Source organism: Ochotona princeps, chromosome 22 (genome assembly GCF_030435755.1).
Source record: "Ochotona princeps isolate mOchPri1 chromosome 22, mOchPri1.hap1, whole genome shotgun sequence".
Lineage (NCBI taxonomy): Eukaryota > Metazoa > Chordata > Mammalia > Lagomorpha > Ochotonidae > Ochotona > Ochotona princeps.
The window spans coordinates 586823-604794 of NC_080853.1; the positions used below are offsets into that span (position 1 = coordinate 586823).

The following is a 17972-nucleotide window of genomic DNA, read 5'->3' on the forward strand; positions in this document are numbered from 1 at the left end:
GCCATGAACTCACATTTCACTTTGGCTCTGAGCGCCTGGACACCTGCCCTTCTGCCTCACAGAGTGGACGTTCACTTCATGGTCAGGGAGGTCCAAGCTGAGCCCTCCGCTGTGCTACGACGGGCACCGACTTTGCTGTGAGGAGCCCTGCCATGCCCATGAGCCGCACTTGGCTTATCGTCTGGGGCTCCACAAACCCCTCCTGCACACCCACAGCCAGTGAGAGACCGACCGGGTCCCCGGCTGTCACCGCGGCCACCTCCCTCCACCCTGCACTGTCTGCCTTCTCCCAGACCCCCAGGAAGAGGCGTTTTCTCCTTGGGACTTGCTCCCAGAAAAGACAACACAAACAACATATGGCACCTCGAGGGGCGAATCCTTCCATGTTTCACCTGAATAAAGAAGGCCGCGCTGGCCTATTCACACCCGGGGCTGCACCTCTGCCTGTTCACACCCGGGGCCACAATGGCCTGTTCACACCCGGGGCCTGTTCACACCTGGGGCCACGCCTACACCTCTGCCTGCTCACACCAGGGGCCATGCTGGCCTGCTAACACCCGGGGTCTGCTCACACCTGGGGGCTGCTCACACCTGGGACCCGTGCTGGCCTGCTCACACCAGGGGCCACGCCTGCACCTCTGCCTGCTCACACCTGGGGCCTGCTCTCACCCAGGGCCCACCCTGGCCTACTCACACCAGGGGCCACGCCTGCACCTCTGCCTGCTCACACCTGGGGCCTGCTCTCACCCAGGGCCCACCCTGGCCTACTCACACCAGGGGCCACGCCTGCACCTCTGCCTGCTCACACCTGGGGCCTGCTCTCACCCAGTGCCCACCCTGGCCTACTCACACCAGGGGCCATGCCTGTACCTCTGCCTGCTCACACCCGGGGCCCGCGCTGGCCTACTCACACCCGGGGCCTGCTCACACCTGGGGCCCGCGCTGGCCTGCTCACACCCGGGGCCACGCCTGCACCTCTGCCTGCTCACACCCAGGCGGCTCAGGGCTGCTGCCTGGGCTCAGCCACTCTCAGTTCCCGTCCTGTTGGTCCAGCTGGGACTTGAGACCCAGGTACCAGGCTGAGGAGACGTACACCCTGGGTGTGGGTGTTTTTCCTTCCAGAACATGTTAATTGGACCGACACGAACGCTCAACAGGAAAAAGCTGCCTGAGTGGCACTCTTGCCAGTGCTGGGTCCCAGCCTCCCCCTCATCGTCCGAGACATGGGCTGACAGTAGGTGGACACACGGCTGTGGCCAAGGCTGGCCCAAGGCGGGCTCCGGGGGGCTTTGCCAGCTACCATTCTCCTCCCACTCCCTCCCTGAGCAGGCTGACATGCCTCTGTGCCCTGCTTCTACCAGCCAGCGTCCAGCCATGGCAGTGACCTCTGTGCTGGTGACCCGGACACACCAGTAGGCCAGCTCCCCCAGTGCATGGTGCCAGGGCGCAGCATGGTGGCTGGGCTCAGTGGCACTTACGTGTGTGTCACCTTCCACTGGGTGGGAGACCTGGGAGGAGGCAGACAGGGGGCTCCCAGTTGGGAGCGAGCAGGAGCAGTGAGCCCCAGTCAGGTCCCTCCAGAGGCTCCACCCTGGCAGTGGGGACTGGCTCTGCTGACGGGCGTGGGGAGTCGTTAGTCTCTTCCTGTTACAGCTAATGACCGGATCTGCCCACATAGCCTATTCGCTTAGGAAAACAAATTTTCAGAAAACATAATTCTGGGGCTCTCGTGTCTCTTCCGTGTGTTCTAGAACATCGGCCGGGTGCACCCCTCCCCCGAGCTCGGCTCCATCCTGGGCTGGAACAGGCTCATTCTTTTTTTTTTTTTTTTTAAGATTTATTTTTATTGCAAAGTCAGATACACTGAGAGAAGGAGAGACAGAGAGGAAGATCCTCCGTCCCATGATTCACTCCTGAAGCGGCTGCATCCAAAGCCAGGAGCCAGGAGCCTCTTCCGGGTCTCCCACGTGGGTGCGGGGTCTCAAGGCTTTGGGCCGAGGCTGCTGGGATTAGAACCGGGGCCCATATGGGATCCTGGCGCGTGCAAGGTGAGGACTTTAGCTGCTAGGCCACCGCACTGGGCCCAGGCTTGTTCTCCAGACTCAGCCAGGGATCCTGGCCGTCAGTGGGGCCACGCATGGGGCTGGGGAGCGGCTGAGGTGCAGGGTTTCACTGTGGCTCTTGTCACATGCCCGTATGGCTGTTGCTTCCGTGGTAATATTGACAGTCACAAAGGGTGGGAACTGTGCCAGGGTCTCCAGTGGAGCTGCCGTGTGGGAGCCGGGCTCTCCCCCGCCCTCAGCAGGAAGTACCACTCAGGCCCTGGGCAAGCAGTGCACTTGCTGGCACAGCCCCTCTTGCCCTGAGCTGGATGTTGACCAACACGGGCATTCAGTCATTGGTCATCGTCTTGGGCTTGGCTGTCCTGTGGGCAGGGCCAGGGCTGGCTCCAGTTAGAAAGTGGAGCCGGAGCTTTGCCTGACCCGCTCCTGCCCGGGGGTACCTGCCTGCCCTACGTGCTGCCCGCCCTGCCTCTTTTCTCTCCCTGGCCAGCCAGCTGCTCTCAGGACAGGTGGTTACTGTCTCAGACCATGGGACAGTTGCTGCTTACAGCCCCTTGTGCCCCTCTGTCCCTGGGAGTTTGAAAAGAAATTAGGAGAGAAACAGAGTTGGGGGGGCAGAGAGAGACACACAGAGAAAGAGTGAAGGAGGAGAGAGTGAGAGAGACAGATATATATATATATATAGAGAGAGAGAGAGAGAGCAAGAATGTAGCCTTTCCCTGGGAGAGGGGCTCGGCAGCGTGGCTGCCTGCCTCCCAAAGCCACAGGCTGTATCAAGTGACAGCCCCCAGCAGGCACAGAAGGGACTCTTGGCCACCTGTCCAGCAGACAGGCGGGGCGAGGGGCTCCTCTGAAGCTGGGACGCCTGTTGGGGCTATTCCCCATCACAGCTCCGGCCCTGCTGCCCCGGAGATCCCTGAGCCCTGGAGGGATCCCTCTCTGCCACTCTAACTTGGAGCTCCGTCGGGGGTAGGAGGGCTGGGGAGAGATGTTGGAGCCCTGCAGGTGCACTGTGAGGGGTGGGGCTGCAGGAGCCTCCTCCCCCCGTCCCGTTGGAACACTTACCCTCTCACCCCAACATCAGCCTGCCTCCCTGCCTCGCTCTGGCAGCTCCCCGTCAGCACACGGAGAACGCACATCCATCACGGCCACAGGGAATCCAATTAAGGGAGATGGTTTGTGTGGACAGGCTGCCTCACGGCCCACTTTGCCCCGCGCTTCCTCCCCAGAACAGAGCAAAACAAAGCCGCCGTGGGGAGGAGCTGAGGGACCCCTGGGTGCTGTGACGCTTCCTGGCTCTGTGTGTCCATACTGCCATCCCCACACTGACCTCATGATGGGAGAAGTGGACGACCTGGCACTAACCACTTTGGTTCGTCCACAGGACTCCTAAAGTGCTGTAGAAATGAGCGCTGGGGCAGGCAGCTGTGGGCAGGGGACGGTGGTGGCATGGCCTGGCCGACAATGCCAGGCTCTGGGTAGGGTTGATGGAATACGTGAGAACCACCTCGGACACCCTACTGGCACCCTGTGAAGCGAGGCCCTGGGTGCCAGGGAAGGGAGACGGAGGCTGCCCTGAATACTGGGCCTCTGGTCTCACTGGGAGGCCCTCGGTGCCCAGGGAGGCCCTCGGTGCCCAGGGAAGCCCTCAGTGCCCAGGGAGGCCCATGTGGAGTGCCTGGGCAGCAGAGACTGTCCTCAGAGCCTCACACAGACAGGCCTGTCGGGGCTTTGGGGAGGCCCCATGGATTGAATCCCTAGGGCAGGGAGGCCTCTCCTGTAGGGCCCTGCACACTCCACTTCCTGCCTGCCCCCCTCCCGGCCTGGGGCCCGCTCTGAATACGTGCTTGCCTGCCCTCACGGGACGTGCTGGAGGTCTGGCCCCCCAGCCTGCTAGGCGCCCCTGCTTGCAATAATCTCCCCTTTAATTCTTCATTTAGGACAAAGAGAGGTGTCTGCCTCTTGCTCCTGGTGGGATCTGGGGCACTTGCAGGCTCACGGATGAGCTGTGCAGCAGGGACAGGGCCGGCAGGACCTTGGGCTCCCACCAAGCCCCGTGCACCCCATGTGGAGCACAGCTGAGCCACCTGCAGGCCACAGCACCCCCGGCAGGGCCAGAGAATGACAGAGGAGGCCCTAGCAGGGTCCTGAGCCACCTCCCAGCCCCCAGGAGCACCTGCTGGGTGGAGGGCTGGGGCTGTGTGTGTGTTACACGATGAGGCAGGGTTGATGTCCTGAAGGGTGCCTTGGCGGACTCGCCCGCTCCCTGGTGGCTGCAGAAGGAACTGTCTCTGGCGAGGTGCAGCCAACAAGCGCCCAGGACCCCCAGACAGGAAGAAGACCATCTGTGCGCTCTGGCTGACCCTGTCCCAGCAGCGGGGGACGTGATGGGAGCCCCTTGACCTGCGGTTCCCGGGGTGGTGAGGGGCGGGGTTGTGGTGGGAGCAGGTACACAGCTTGTGAAATCCGCTCACCAAATGGAGTCACGTTGGCTCAGGCCTGCATAAGCTTGCTAACCTCTTTATGCTTCTGTACAGAATGCTTCGCCAGTTTCCTGCTTTTGGGGCCAGACCACTAGGCTAGCACGCCAGCACCCTCAGTCCAGGAATCAATATTGTGTCATTTACCCATCCGTTGTCCCCGGGCGGCCTCCTGTAGCTGCCCACCTCACTTGGTTCCCGTGGCTGTATAAGTCACTCTTTCTATACAAACCCTTCTCTCACCTTGGGGTCACTCTCCGAAGGAAAGTGTTGCTTCCTGCAGTTGCAGGGAGTGGGTGGACACCACAGTGACCTCAGCCAGGGATCCGGCACGCCCCGAAGGCAGCCAAGGCCACGTGCGGGCCAGTGCCGGACCAAGGCCAACATTCCCTGTCCTATCAGGGCCCAGCAGGACTGACGCTAGCACCGTGTCGGAAGGTATAAAACCTTTGTTCCGGCCACCCAGCTGTCCTTCCCGCTCGGGGTCCTCTCCTGTTTGTTCCTCTGCCGCACGCACATGGAAAGGCCCGGGAACAGACTTCTCTTCGCATAATAAAGGCCTGTTTGTAGTCGGCCGGTATTTTCTTTCCTCGGTGGTCAGCACAGCTAACAGAACGGGGAGCTGACCCAGCCACTTGGTCTGTTCACCTGCCTCCTCAATAAATGTTGCTGTTTAGAGAGTTGTCTGGGCTGCACTTCTTGGGAGAGGCTCGGGTTAGGTGCAGCAAGCTCTGTGAAGGCCTCCAGTGTCCACTTGTCCCAAGCTGGGCAGTGGTTGCCGCTGGAAGGACCCCCGGGAACAGACAGGGCTAGAGGAGGGCAGCCAGTGGAGGGGCCTGTGACGCATCCTAGAGGTGCCCAATGGGGTGACATTACATCCCAGAGGTGCCCAATGGGGTGCCCAATGGGGCTGGGGGAGAGGGGCCAGTTCTCTTGGAGAGGGGAATCCCCTCCTGCCTCCTCAGCTCATCCCACCAGGGCGGGCAGGCCTGGCGTCCACCAGTCATGGGGCAGTGCCAAAAGAATGCCCACGCTGACCCTGCCCACGCCAGGGCGTTACTCCTCACACACTCCTGCGTCGGTGTGCGCCTGTGCTCTGAGGAAATGTCTGTGTTCACCTGCTCGGCTCCCACGGGCCAGCGTCCGGCAGGTGCGCTGCTGGACGTCCTGCTGGGTACCTGGGAGGACCCTGGCCCCAGCTGGGCGCGAGTCCTGGACTGGTTCTCCTTGCCGAGCCTGCCCTGGGGACAGCGCTGCAGGGACATCAATGTGGACGTGTTTCTAGCCACACATGTGGTTCTATCAGGCGCCATCTGCAGCACCGGTGGGCGTGCCCAGCTCTCCCTTCCCCCCGGCCCATGGACTGAGCCGGTGTGTGCCTATGGACAGTGCAGTGTAGTTGGGAGACAGACTCGCGGACACAAAGCATGTGATACAGACCATGGGCTTTTACTATGTCCACACACGGCCATGCGTCTGTGTGGCCTCCATACACACCCTGCTGATCCAGCGCCGACCAGGTCCGGGGGGCATCGCCAACACCCAGGGCCAGGACAGGAAGTGACTGTAGCGCCCAGCAGCCGAGGGGTTCCACTGCTCCTCGATGCCTGGGGCTCCTCCAGGCTTTGGTGCTGGTGCTGTCCGCATCGTCCCTCACTGCTTTCCAGGTGCTGTGGCTCGTGGCTCTATCAATGGTATTCCATGTTGGCTCTCCCATGGATCCTGGGTGTTGTGGCCCACTTGGCCAGCGTCTGTGCAGCACCACTGGGCGGGGGCAGGTCAGACGTCTCCCCGGGGGTTAGGGTCCGCAGGGCTGTCGGAGGCCGAGGACTGGCTGGGTAGAGAGGCCTCCAGGCCATCCGGAGACCCCGCCGGCGGGGGCTTATACAGGTAAGAGGCGCCAGCAAAGAAGATGAGGCCCAGCACCTGGCGAGGGAGGCAGAGCTGCTGGGCCCAGAGGCCAGGCCTGCCCGGCCCACAGGTCCCCTGAGGCTGCATAGCAGCTAGGTCCAGGAACACGGTGTGTCCTGCGAGGGCCCAGCAAGCGGGGGCTGATGGCTGCGCAGGGGTGTTGGGGTGAGGCCACTTGCTGTTTGGGGGCACAGGATGGGATCTAAGTGTCCTCAGGCCCTGGAAGGGACTGACCCCATGGCACCTGGCATCTAGATTTGGGAGAGTTGGGGGCCCACGGGTGGCAGGTCGGTGCCAGAGAAACCAGAGATGGTGACACGGAGTGGCCAGCTTTGCGGTCCCACAGAGGGCCCCAGGGTGAAGACATGAGTCCCCAGGGTGGCCTGGACCCTGTAGGTGGGGGCCACATTGGATGCCCCATGGCAGAGGGCCTGGGTCTCACCCTGCGGTGCCCGTAAACGGCTGGAGACCTGCACTGGCTTCCTATCTCCCGGCCCTGGGCTGGCCCGGGCCACGGGATCTGAGCATCTGGCACACACAGTAAGGAAGTAAGGAACCTAGGGCAATCTCGGGCTCGACGGGGCGGAGTGGGGGTGTGCTGTGCTCCGTCCTCCGATGGGGAGAGCCCGGGCAGTCATGGCAGGAGGGGGCCAACACGGAGGCACCAAGGACTGTGAGATGCTGGGCTGGTGGTGGAGAGGCCGTGGCCGAGCCCCACAGACCCCGACTGTGGGCAAACCAGGAGACTGGACCCAGTCCTGCCCCCAGCCCTGTCTGCCCCCTCAGGCAGGCCCCGCCGCCTCCAGGCCTGCCCACCTTGTACGTGAGCCCCACGCCCAGCATGTAGCGGCTCATGGCCCCATTCTGGTACACGAAGCAGGAACCCGGCTGGCCACACTGGTCCTGCCAGAGCAGGCAGGCCTTGTCAATCACCCAGCCAAAGGCGATGGGCCCTGGGATACTCCCTGTGGAGAGAGGCGTTCTCAGGGCTGCTGGCCGCACCTGCGTCCAGGACGCCCCCCGGGCCCCCGGGTGGGGACTCGCAGACGCCCCGTTCGCTGAGCTCTTGGTCAAATGCATGGCAAGGGGTCCCTCTGGTGGACAGCCAGGGGATGACTCCTCCTGTCCGCGGGCCCCTGCGGGGGTGGTGGGTGCTCCAGACAGGCTCGGTGCCCCACAGTACCTAGCGTCCTGACCACGAGCCACTGGATTCCCAGCGCAAAGGACCTCTGCTGCTCCCCGACGCACCTGCCACAGAAGCCGCAGCGTCAGCTCCCCCGCGGGCTGGCTCTGCGACACACCACACCCCCCGGGGGCCGGAGGTCAGAGGTCACAGGCTCTGTCCGGCCTGGCTTACCGCAGAGTGGCCGTGAGCGCCGGGATGCTGCCGAGGAGGGTAAGGAAAATGAGAAGGAATGTGAAAGCCAGGAGCAGCGGCCGGTTGTGGCAGGCTAAGGGGCACCTCCCCGCCGTGGCCTGGCCAGGGCCATAGGACAAGTTCCGAGGCACACAGCTGCAGCCTCGGTGCACCTGGGGGCCCAACGACAGCCCAGTTACAGCCAGAATGGGCTGTGGGGCCCCCTGCCCCGGGCTGCAGGCAGGCCCCCTCACCCTCTGGCCGGCAGGGTCCTCCTCGGTGGCCGCAGGGCAGCCCGCGTGGCACGGGGAATAATAGGTGAGGCCATTGGCGCCACACACCGGGCTGTAGTGCTCGGGCCGGCAGCCGCAGGCAGCATGGCAGGCAGCGGTCAGGTTCTGGTGGCCTTCGGGCAGGGGGCTGTGGGGAGGATGGGATGGGGGAGTCAAGGAGTGGAGACCCCTAGCCCAGCTCTGGGCCAGGCTCCTCCTCTCCTGCCCAAATGTCCAGTTCATGTGGGTACCATGTTCCCGCTCCACCAGTGGGCGATGCGTGCACCTGTTCCCCCTCACCAGAGGCATCGGGCAGCGCACTCCACACGGGGTACGCCCGCCTGGCACACTGCCGTCTTGGAAGACAGAGAGCAGCAGAGCGGGGAGCCCCGGCTTCCTGGGCCAGCCCCCCTGGCCCTCACCTCCCGTCATAGGCGGCCGTCACCCCTGCCACGGGCGCGTTGGGGCAGTGTGTGAGGAAGACCAGGGTGGCCAGCAGGCTGGTGAGGGTACAAAGCAGGCACAGCCTGACCACGCTGGGACCGCGCAGTTTGAACCTGTTGAGGAGGAAGCCGCCCAGGAACGTGCCGCCGCCGCCCGCCGGCACCACCAGGAACCCTGGGGAAGAGAGGGGGAGAGAGGCATGGTGGGCTCAACCCTGCCTGCCTGAGGTCACCGTGGTGCACAAGGCAAGAGCTCTGTGCAGGCAAGGTTAGCCATGGGGCCAGCTGGGCAGCAAGGGCCTGGGAGAGGGGAGGATGGCCACCAGGCGTGTCAATGGCAGTGCCCCAGATGCTGGGGCGAGGGGGTGTGAGAGGGTCCCCAGACCCTCCAGACCCTGGGGGGCTCAAGGGCTACCTTCTGCCAGCCCACAAGCTTGGGCAGCAGCTGCAGAGGGGGACAGCTAGGGCCACCCTTTTCTGCCACGTGGGGCGTCAACGGGTCCTCCCCAGGGCCCGTGACTGGCCAGGGTCTGTCTGGGTTTCTCCTAGTCCAAGAACAACAGAGAAAGCAGAGGGGGACCCCATGAACTCCCAAGAACAAAAAGCAGAGGGGGGAACCCGAGAGCAGTGGAGGAGGAAGAGGGGGACCGGCGATCCCGACCGACTCTCACCGAACAAGGTGGCGGCTTCCGAGGCGCTGAGGCTAAACTGTGCCTCAAAGAACTTGGGGCCGAACGTGGACATCCCAGCGACGAGCGTGGCCTCCGTGGCCCCTGCCAGGCACAGCAGGAGGAAGGCCGGGTTCTTCAGCAGAAGCCAGACAGAGCTGCATGGGCCGGAGAGACCGACTCAGGCTGGGGTGGCCCCATGTGTCTCCAGGGTCAGGGGGGCTGCGGCAGCCGCGCCTGTGCCCGATGCGTGGGCGGGCACCCCCTCTGGCCAGAAGCCACTCCTCCGAGAGTGGCCCACAGCTGCTTCCACCTGCAGCAGACACCAGCAGGCTCCCAGCAGAACGGACCGTGACAACTCCCAGTGTTTGTCGCTTGTGGGGCCTGGGCCAGAGGCCTCACAGCCTCGGCGCCCAGGTGGGGCCGGCAAACCGAGGCTGGCTCCATGGGTGCTGAGACCGCCATACCTGCCGTGTCAGCCCAAGGCAGGCTGAACCTAGCAGGTCCTGGGGTGTAGAGTGTGTGGCCCACGGGATCCAGGCTCCTGCTTACAGACCAGCAGGGCGCCAGCCTGAGGTCGTCCTGTACAATGTGCCAGACCAGGGATTTGCCTGAGTGGGGGGCTGGTCTGAGGCTGGAGGCATCCCTCGTGTGCCCCACCCTGGGGCTGAGGCAACCCCCACCCCACGTACCCCACTCCTCGTGCCCCACCTTGTGGCTGAGGTGCCCCCACCCCATGCACCCTGCTGCACCCTTGGCTCAATGAGGCTCAGCCTGGACACCCCTTTGGCCCTAGTTAGTGTGGCCGCGTCCAGGCCATCTGAGCTGCAGGTCAGTCCTGTGCCGTTACTGGACAGTCCCCTGCTCTCTCAGGGCCAGGCGCACAGGCCCAAGGAAACTCACTGGTACAGATGAGGCTCACCCGTGGCCAGCGAACAGCCCAGGCTCCTGCACCAAGTGCGGCCATGCCAGGTGCCCAGGCACAGGCGACCTTGGCCCGGAGCCCTTCTGTTGCTGTTGAGGGGCTGGCATGTGGGAGGGGCCTGACCCTGACCCTGACCCAGGTCCTCACAGTGGCAGGTCCCGGAGACTCTTCCTGAAGTCCTGGTTGCTGGTGGCCTTGTGGCCGCTGTCTCCCAGCTGCTGCGTCTCTGTCACCTGCATGACCACATAGCGCCGGGAACCTGGAGGGACGCAGAGCCGGGTGGGAGTGGAGCCCGGGGTTGCCGAGTCAGACTGGGCCAGCGGTGGGGGAGGGTGTCCTGCTTGCTGGGAACTGGCGTGGGATGGGGCAGTCCCGCAGGTGAGGCCCCGGTGCCTGCAGGAAGACTCACCTGGCAGCTGCCTGGGGTAGGCGAGGATGGGCATGGCAAGGAGGAAGGCAGCGGCCCCCGTGCCCAGGAAGCCGACCCACCAGGCGCCAACCCAGCGGGGGCTCGAGGTGCTCAGCTCCGTCCTGCAGGGCCAGTGGCTCTGGGTCAGCAGTCAGCCCAATGACTCTTCCTCCAGGGCGACCTCTGCAGGCGACCAGGCCCGTCCAGAACCCATCCTCTCAGGGCACCTTGGTCATGCCCTGCGTGTGGTGGGCCTGGAGGGTGGTCCACTCAGGTGAGAACTCAGTGGGCTGGCAGAGGGTGTCCCCGGGGGCCTCCTGGGGCTTGGCTGGAGCTTGCTGGGAACCACCAAGAATGACCAACACAGCTGCTGCCAAACTGCCCTTTCAGGGTCAAGGTTAAGTGCAAGAGATAGAGACAGGGCTGCAGGGGTACACCCTGGGCGAGGAGGCGGGGAGTCTGGGGCCCACCAAGGCCAGGTCCAGGTCTCCCCAGGAACCCCTCTCTTTGTGCACTTGAGGGTGTCATGGGAGGGTGCAGTGTGGGGTACAGCGAAGGGGTGCGGTGGGGGCCCAGATCCCAGAGGGGAAGGAACCAAGCCCCCAGCCCAGGGCTGTGGGCTGACAAAGGACTGGTCCTGCTGGGGTGGTGGGGAGAGGGGAGGGCAGGGGAGGGTGGGCTAGCTTTCCTCTCTTCCTCCCTCTCCTGCTAAAATCTCAACAAACTGTCACGCAAACAAAAGACACAGTCAAAGGAACAAAGGGCCCTCGGGGCACACGGCCGGGCTGACCACTTCCAGCCCCGTGCAGGCCAGTGTCCAGTTCGCAGATCTCACCACCTGCCCAGGCTCAGCCCACGGCACCCGGGACCTGCCCACACTGGGCCCTGCCCAGTCCTGGGGCCCTCAGCAGGAGGGGCACTCACCGGGAGCCCAGGTCAGTGTGGACGGTCAGCAGCGCCCCTCCGATCAGGTAGCCGGCAGCAGGCCCCAGGATGGCCATGGTGTAGAAGATGGCTGCGGGACATGAAGAGGTGTTGGGCCCCTGCAAGAGGGCTCCCGCTCTGCCAGCATGGAACCTAAGGGACGTCCCCCTGTCTTCCCACAGGGCCCCCACCTTCCCGAGAGGTACCCCGACTTCGCTAGCACAAAGTCCTAAGAGACGTCCCCCTCCAGACAAGGGCAGGTGCCCCAGCCCCTCCCTCGGCGGAGAGCAGAGACCCTCCCCAGCCCCCGGTAGGAACAGTCTCTGGAGGAAGGCCAGGGCTGCCGTCTCTGGCAGTGACCATGGACTGACTCCCCTGGTCCCTGTGTGGCAAGCTCTGGTGACCCAGGATGCTAGGTCGTCCCCACGGAAGCACAGGCCCCGTGTCCCCAACACCCATGAGTTTCTAAGCAGCTGTCCAGGGGCCAGGCAGTGGCCTGCTGGACCACCCACACACCCGGGGCCGGAGCGAGGGGCAGAGGGTGTGGACGGATGCTGCCCAGGCAGCTGGCTCAGAGATCTCGCACCTGGTGACGCCAGCCTCAGGGGATGGCAGAAGTAGTCCTCCCAGATGTCCCCCGCAGGCTGCCTAGCTCTGTCCCCAAAGACCAGGACAGGCGGCTAGACCCTGGACGTGAGGTGGCACTGTGGTGCCTGGGCTGGGGCAGGGCCACTGCCTGTGCTGGCCCGTACTCACCGAAGTAGATGGGCGAGTGGCTGGACTTGACATTCTCATCTAGGTAGGTGACGCCCAGTGTGTAGAGGGGCGTGGCCCCCATGCCGTGCAGGAACTGGCCCAGCATGAAGACCAGCCGGTAGCTCGACAGGCCAGAGGCATGGTCAGCACACCCCGTGCTCCGGTCAGCGGGGCAGGCTCCGACCCCCTCTGCCACCTGCGCCTGGTAACGGCCGACGGTGAAGTGGGGCAGCGCGAACACAAGTGAGCCGGTTCCCATGACCAGCACGCCCCAGCCCAGCCAGCGCGGCTTGTGGCCCTGGCCCCCAAAGTAGCTGACGAAGGTGAGACACAGGCAGGAGGCGATGTCGTAAGAGCTGGCGATGAGGCCGCTCTGGTAGCTGTGCAGGTCGAATCGGCGCTCCAAGGAGGTGACGACGGTGTTGACCAGGCCATTGACGGCCGCGCCCTGCAGGAAGGACGCCACACAGAGGAAGAACAGGAAGCCCTGTGGTGTGTGGAGCACCTGCAGGCAGGTGGGGGCACAGGCCCGCCAGCCGCACCCCACCTCCTGCGGCTCGGCGGGCACCTGGCACAGGTGTTGGCCACTGGAGTCCAGGAGGCAGCTGGTGGGCACGTGTGGGGAGCTGCGGTGCAGGCCCAGGCCCGGGTTCGGCCCTCTACTGGTGGGCAAGTGGTCAAGTGAGGGTCCGAGCTCGGAGGCCGTGCCTGAGCGCAGGAGGAGCAGCTGCGATCTTGGGTCGAAGGGCGTGTCCCCCACTGAATTCAAGGGCATCACTGGAACCTGGCGGTGACGAGGGACTTGGCCTGCTGGGTTTTCGTTCACTCTGGAAGGAGAAGTTCTGTTACTGAGTGGGGCCCCATACACTCCCACCTTTCGGGGTCGTCCATGGGCCCTGCCTGCCAGGGGTCCACTTCCCTGCTCCTGGCCAGACCCACCTACTGGGTGTCCACCTGACAACAGGCCAGCCTGGCCCAGCCTCAGGAGCTCAGCCCCCCACCTGGGCTAGCGCTGGGCCAAGGGCCAAGTGGTGAGCGGGGCTGGGTCCTGACCCATGTGCCCACCTGCTCTGGCCAGCCTGGGCCGGGGAGGGGAGCCTAACCGTTTTCTAACACTTGGTCCCCATGTTACTGCCCACAGGGAATCTGGTTCTTCCCGAAACCCATACCAGGCAGCTTTTTCAGCAAAACCTTTTTGAAAGATCCAATTTTATTTGAAATGCAGTTACAGAGGCAGAGGGATAAGAGACTCCATGCATTGGTTCACTCCTGACGTCCCTTGCTGTGTGTCAGTGACACCTGCTCTGGGAGAGGCCCTAGGACACCTCAATGCCCCCAGCCCTGTGCGGGGGCTCAGGGGGAAGCCAGCGGCCAGAGCTGCCTTAGCCATCCCCGAAGGCCCTAGGAGTCGGGCTGAGCAGCAGCCTCGAACAGCAGTCCTGCGCAGGGCTCCTGGGCCTACCCCTGCAGGAGGCAGGTCCCCTCACCCGGTGGCCCAGAAGCTCTGCCCACACCCGCGGGGCCCTGCAGACTAGGACAAGGCCATTGTGGGGAGGGTGGCCTGTGCCCAGGAATCTCAGCAGGGACAGCAGGCGGTGTACACGTGTGAACACTACACACCTATGCGTGCCTGCACACACGTGGACACCACACACCTGTGCGTGCCTGCACACACGTGGACACCACACACCTGTGCGTGCCTGCACACACGTGGACACCACACACCTGTGCGTGCCTGCACACACGTGGACACCACACACCTGTGCGTGCCTGCACACACGTGTGCACTTGCTTGTGGGTGTTCCCACTAGTGTTAGGAGGTGATCATAGGTGAGAATGGCAACGTTGACTCCTGCACCTGCAGTATCTGGCCAGTGCCCAGCTCCGTGGCCACTGGGCCAGCAGCTGCCTGCTGAGAAGCCAGCACAGGCCATCCGTGGCAGATTGGAGGCAACCTGGCCGTGGGCTCCCAGAGGGGAACTTTACACCCCTGGACAGGGATCCATTCCTCAGGGAGGCCCAGGGAGGCTTGGAACCAGTGTGGGGTGGGCAGTGCCAGGTCTGTGCCAGAGGGCTCCAGCTGGGCTTGTGTCTCCCACGAGGAACTCTGCAGCTGAGTGGAGCCACACATGTCGCTTCTGTCTCTGGGCTGCAGTCAGGAAACAGTAGGAGCCTCACTGCGCCTGGGCCAAGGCCGAGGCTGCCTGCGTGCCTGCAGCCACAGCCTGGGCTGCGGGGGCTCCCGCCCAGCCCCCAGCTCAGCCCCTGAGTGTGCATGCTGTCCTGTCCACTAGCCGCACCTGGTGAGGCAGAAGAGGAATGCAAAGATATTCATAAAGCGGGGTGGCTGGGATCTGGGGCAGCCACCACGGTGCCAGGTGTAGCCCAATTTGCATACCTGGGGACCAGGCACAGGTGAGAAAGCCAAGAGCCAGCCTCTGCAGGGGCCCACAGCAGGGCACGAGCCCCAGAAGGGTCTGTCCCTGCTGGGCTTCCTGGATGCTCCTGCTTGCACCTGTGCCCACCCCTACGTAGTCTGGGCTGTGTGATGCTCCATCTTGGGGACCTGCGGTGCTGCAGAGTTCTGGGGGACAGGCTCTGCTGGCCAAGGGCCCAGCCCCCACCAGGTGGTCCCGTAGACCTTACGTCCAAATATCAGGCCCATGGGGTCTGCTGGGGCCTAGACCCCAGGGATAAAATGTGGGCCCCATGCAGGCTGGAGACAGGGCACAGTGCTCTGGCAGCTGATCCTCAGGCCCGACAGACGGTGCCGCAGGGAAAGACAGAGCTCAGCCAGTGTAATGCTTCCCAGAGGGAAAGGGGGCAGCCCCACCCTGCCTCCCATGCCCGGGCCGGTTCTGGGCTGCTCAGCAGTGGCTTTTGCAAAAGATAAGAAGTTGGAGAACACATGTGCCCTTCCAGGGACACGTGGCCCAACACTGTGGAGATGGCTCAGCACAGGACACTGTGGGCCTCGGTTAAGTGGAGGTTAGGCCAGAGACCCCATGCAGGACCGGGAGGGGGGATACTGGGCTCCAGTGTCCATGGGTCCTGGCAGTGTGACACTTGAGCACAGACCTGCAGCCTGACCAGCAGGGTTCCCTGGTTAGCTCCCACACCCCCATGACCACACCAGATCCCACAAGCAGTGGGTCGCAGGGCAGAAGTGGCTGCAAGGCTCCAGGGATTGTGTCCTAGGGACGCTGCAGGAAAGCAGGGTGCCCGGGTGTGGCCCCCCCACAGGTGCCCACTGCTCCCACTGCTGTCTGCTAGCCTAGCACTGGCCCTTCTCCCACCATCGGCTTTCAGCCCATGGGGAGCTGGTTTGGCCCCAGTCCCCAGCCCTTCACAAAGCTTCCAGCACAGGGCCAAACTCGTGTGCCGATTCCAGCTTCACCTGGCATTCAGACACTTCGCCATCTGCTGTCACAGACCCGGAACCGAGCTGCGGCCAGGATCCCCACTCCACTCAGTCCCCAGGGTTGGAGGGCGGCTTCTCTGGCAAATCTGGAACCGCCTCCATCTGTGCCGGGCCACCTCACCACCTGATAGGGAGGGGTTTGGGACCCACCCAGCACCTGCTCCACCGGCCACACCCTGTGAGCCACCGATGAGCGCACGGTGGCAGCTCAGGAAGGCTGTCCCCAGCAGTGCCTGCTGGCCTGGCCTGGCGGGAGAGTGGGACAGGTGTCCTCCAAACCCCGAACGCAAGTTCTTCCATAGCTCTCCTCTGGGCTGTGTTGGGCCAGGATCCTCTCCATGCCACGCTGCCCTCCCCCCAGCCCCGTGCGACCTGGGGCCAACAGCTTGGCTGCTTCGGCCTGGATTCACCCACCTGGAAGAGGGAGCTGCCCCAAGGGATTAAAGGGGCCGCATTAGGTTTAGCTGTCACAGTCATTTAGGGTAAATCCTTCAGCGGTAAGCCCAGGCACCCCTTCCCGGCTCTCCCAGGAAAGGCAGAGGTGACCTGACTCCACGCTCAGCCTCGAGGAACCCACTGAGAGCTGGCTCCTCTGCGCGGAAAAGTACCGCGGTCCCGGGGAGGGACCGAGGTCCAGGGAGGCTGGCGCCGCTGCAGCCCGCCTGGAGCGCCTGGAGTGTGGCCCCGTGTGCCTCCTCCCCTCCGAGGCTGCGCCGAACCCGCCTCGCCCGAGCAGGCGCCTGCAGAGGAGGAAATCCCGGAGCCGTCTTGCGGGCTCCCTGTGCGCAGCCAAGGGGGGCACACAATGCGGGGCGACCCGCACCCACGGGGTCAGGAGCCCGGCTCTCCCCTTCAGACCCGGGGCTCCAGCATCCCATGCCCTCCCAGCCCCAGCTCTGAGCCGAGTCCGTGGGGACCGCTCCGCCCGCGCCCGCCTGTCCAGGGCATCCGGACCTCTGCCGGCGCGAAAAGCGCGGCGTCCGGTGGGAAACCTGGGCGCGTGACGCTCCCCTCTGACTCAGCGGCCGCATCTGCCGCAGGTGGGTGACCCGTTGAGACCCTGCAGTTTGGGGTCCCCACCCGCCGGCCTACGCCGCTAGCCCAGCCCCTGCCCGCCCGCCGCTCGCTGCATCCCTTAACCCCTCCGCCCGCCTCCTCGAGACTCGGGGTCCCGGCATGGCGAGGTGGCGTGGAGAAAGGGCAAAGCGTGCCACTTTCCTTGGCTTCCGCCTCGCACTGCCGGTGCCCAGGCCTCTTGCCCCGCCTGGCACCGCCTCGCTCCGCCGGACCCGCTCCGGGTCAGCGGGCACCTGCGCTCCTGACAGCAGCCCGGGCCCCCGGGCACGTGCGCGGCGATCGGCGTCCCGGCCCCGCGCCCCGCGCCCCGAGCCCCGCGCCCGGCCCGCTCACCGTCCCCAGCCAGCAGCCGCCGCGCTCCGCTCCGCTCTGCCCGGGGCGCGCCGCACACCCGCGCTCCATTCATCCGCGCGGGCCCGCCCCCGCTCCCCACCTCACCTGCTCCGGCCACTGGCAGCGCGTCCGGGCCAGGCGCGCTCAGGTGACCGCGGGGCCGGCGCGCGACGGGGCGGGGCTGCCTGCACCCCGGAACGGGAGGCCGGGCCGGGCCGGGGGTGGAGACCTGGGACAGCGAGGCGACCCGGTCCCGAGGCCACGCACGGAGGCGACTTCGGGCTGGGGGTCCGAGGCCGTGGGAGAGGTAGGTGCGGGTGGCTGAGGTGCCAGGCGGACGCGGAGCGCGGGACCGGGGACAGGAGCCCAGTAGAGCCGCCTGGTAGGTCGAGCCACCTTGTGGGGGGATGGAGGGAAGTCACCCCCACCCTGCCGCTGCTGCCTGCTCTCTTTCGGGGTATCTGTGTGCGCACGCGCCCCCGCCCAGCTCCTTCCCTCACCGAATGACCTTGGACTGCCCCAGGGCTCTTTGCTGTGTGGTCTTAGCCCCTGGAGCCTCTACTTCCTCTTCTTTGAAATGGGCACGTGGACAACTTCTGCCGTGGAGCCCGGCTGGCGCAAGGCTGCCCACTCCTGCCATGCGGCAGCTGCCCACCAATCTCTCCACAGCTTCCTTTTACGATTATTTTTTTAAGGTTGTTGTATGTGAAAGACAGAATTACAGGGCGCAGGGGAGACAGATTCACTCACACGGTGGTGGGAGTGGCCAGCACTGTGAGCCACAAACTCCCTCTGGGTCTCCCAAGTGGGTGCAGGCTGAATCTGCTAGAAGTTAACACAAGTCAGGTGCGTGTGTCACACCAGTAAGGGGACAAGGCCCCAACCGCCCTTCTGCCAAAGCTGGTCACTGAAGGGCAGGGCCTGCCCTCTTCC

At 64.6% G+C, this 17972-nt stretch overlaps 1 protein-coding gene across 1 annotated transcript; it reads right to left on the reverse strand.

Moving 5' to 3' along the window:
• Positions 1 to 6256: 6256 nt before the first annotated feature.
• Positions 6257 to 17075, reverse strand: SLCO4A1 (solute carrier organic anion transporter family member 4A1). Its single transcript, XM_058679603.1, has 12 exons — positions 17040 to 17075; positions 12209 to 13035; positions 11453 to 11543; positions 10529 to 10650; positions 10267 to 10378; positions 9198 to 9352; positions 8506 to 8701; positions 8066 to 8231; positions 7812 to 7984; positions 7638 to 7702; positions 7271 to 7419; positions 6257 to 6469 (listed from the first exon to the last, which is right to left on the reverse strand). Exons 2-12 carry the CDS (start codon positions 12981 to 12983, stop codon positions 6323 to 6325), a joined length of 2151 nt encoding a protein of 716 aa, XP_058535586.1. The 5' UTR covers positions 12984 to 13035; positions 17040 to 17075; the 3' UTR covers positions 6257 to 6322.
• Positions 17076 to 17972: the final 897 nt, after the last annotated feature.

Excerpts from the sequence above, each read along its gene's own strand:
- SLCO4A1 (XM_058679603.1), bottom strand. The coding sequence starts at position 12,983 with ATGCCCTTGAATTCAGTGGGGGACACGCCCTTCGACCCAAGATCGCAG. Across the intron at positions 10,651-11,452 it reads CACACTGACCTGGGCTCCCG|GACGGAGCTGAGCACCTCGA; the intron begins GTGAGTGCCCCT and ends CTGGCCCTGCAG. Across the intron at positions 8,702-9,197 it reads GGAAGCCGCCACCTTGTTCG|GGTTCCTGGTGGTGCCGGCG; the intron begins GTGAGAGTCGGT and ends TCTCTTCCCCAG.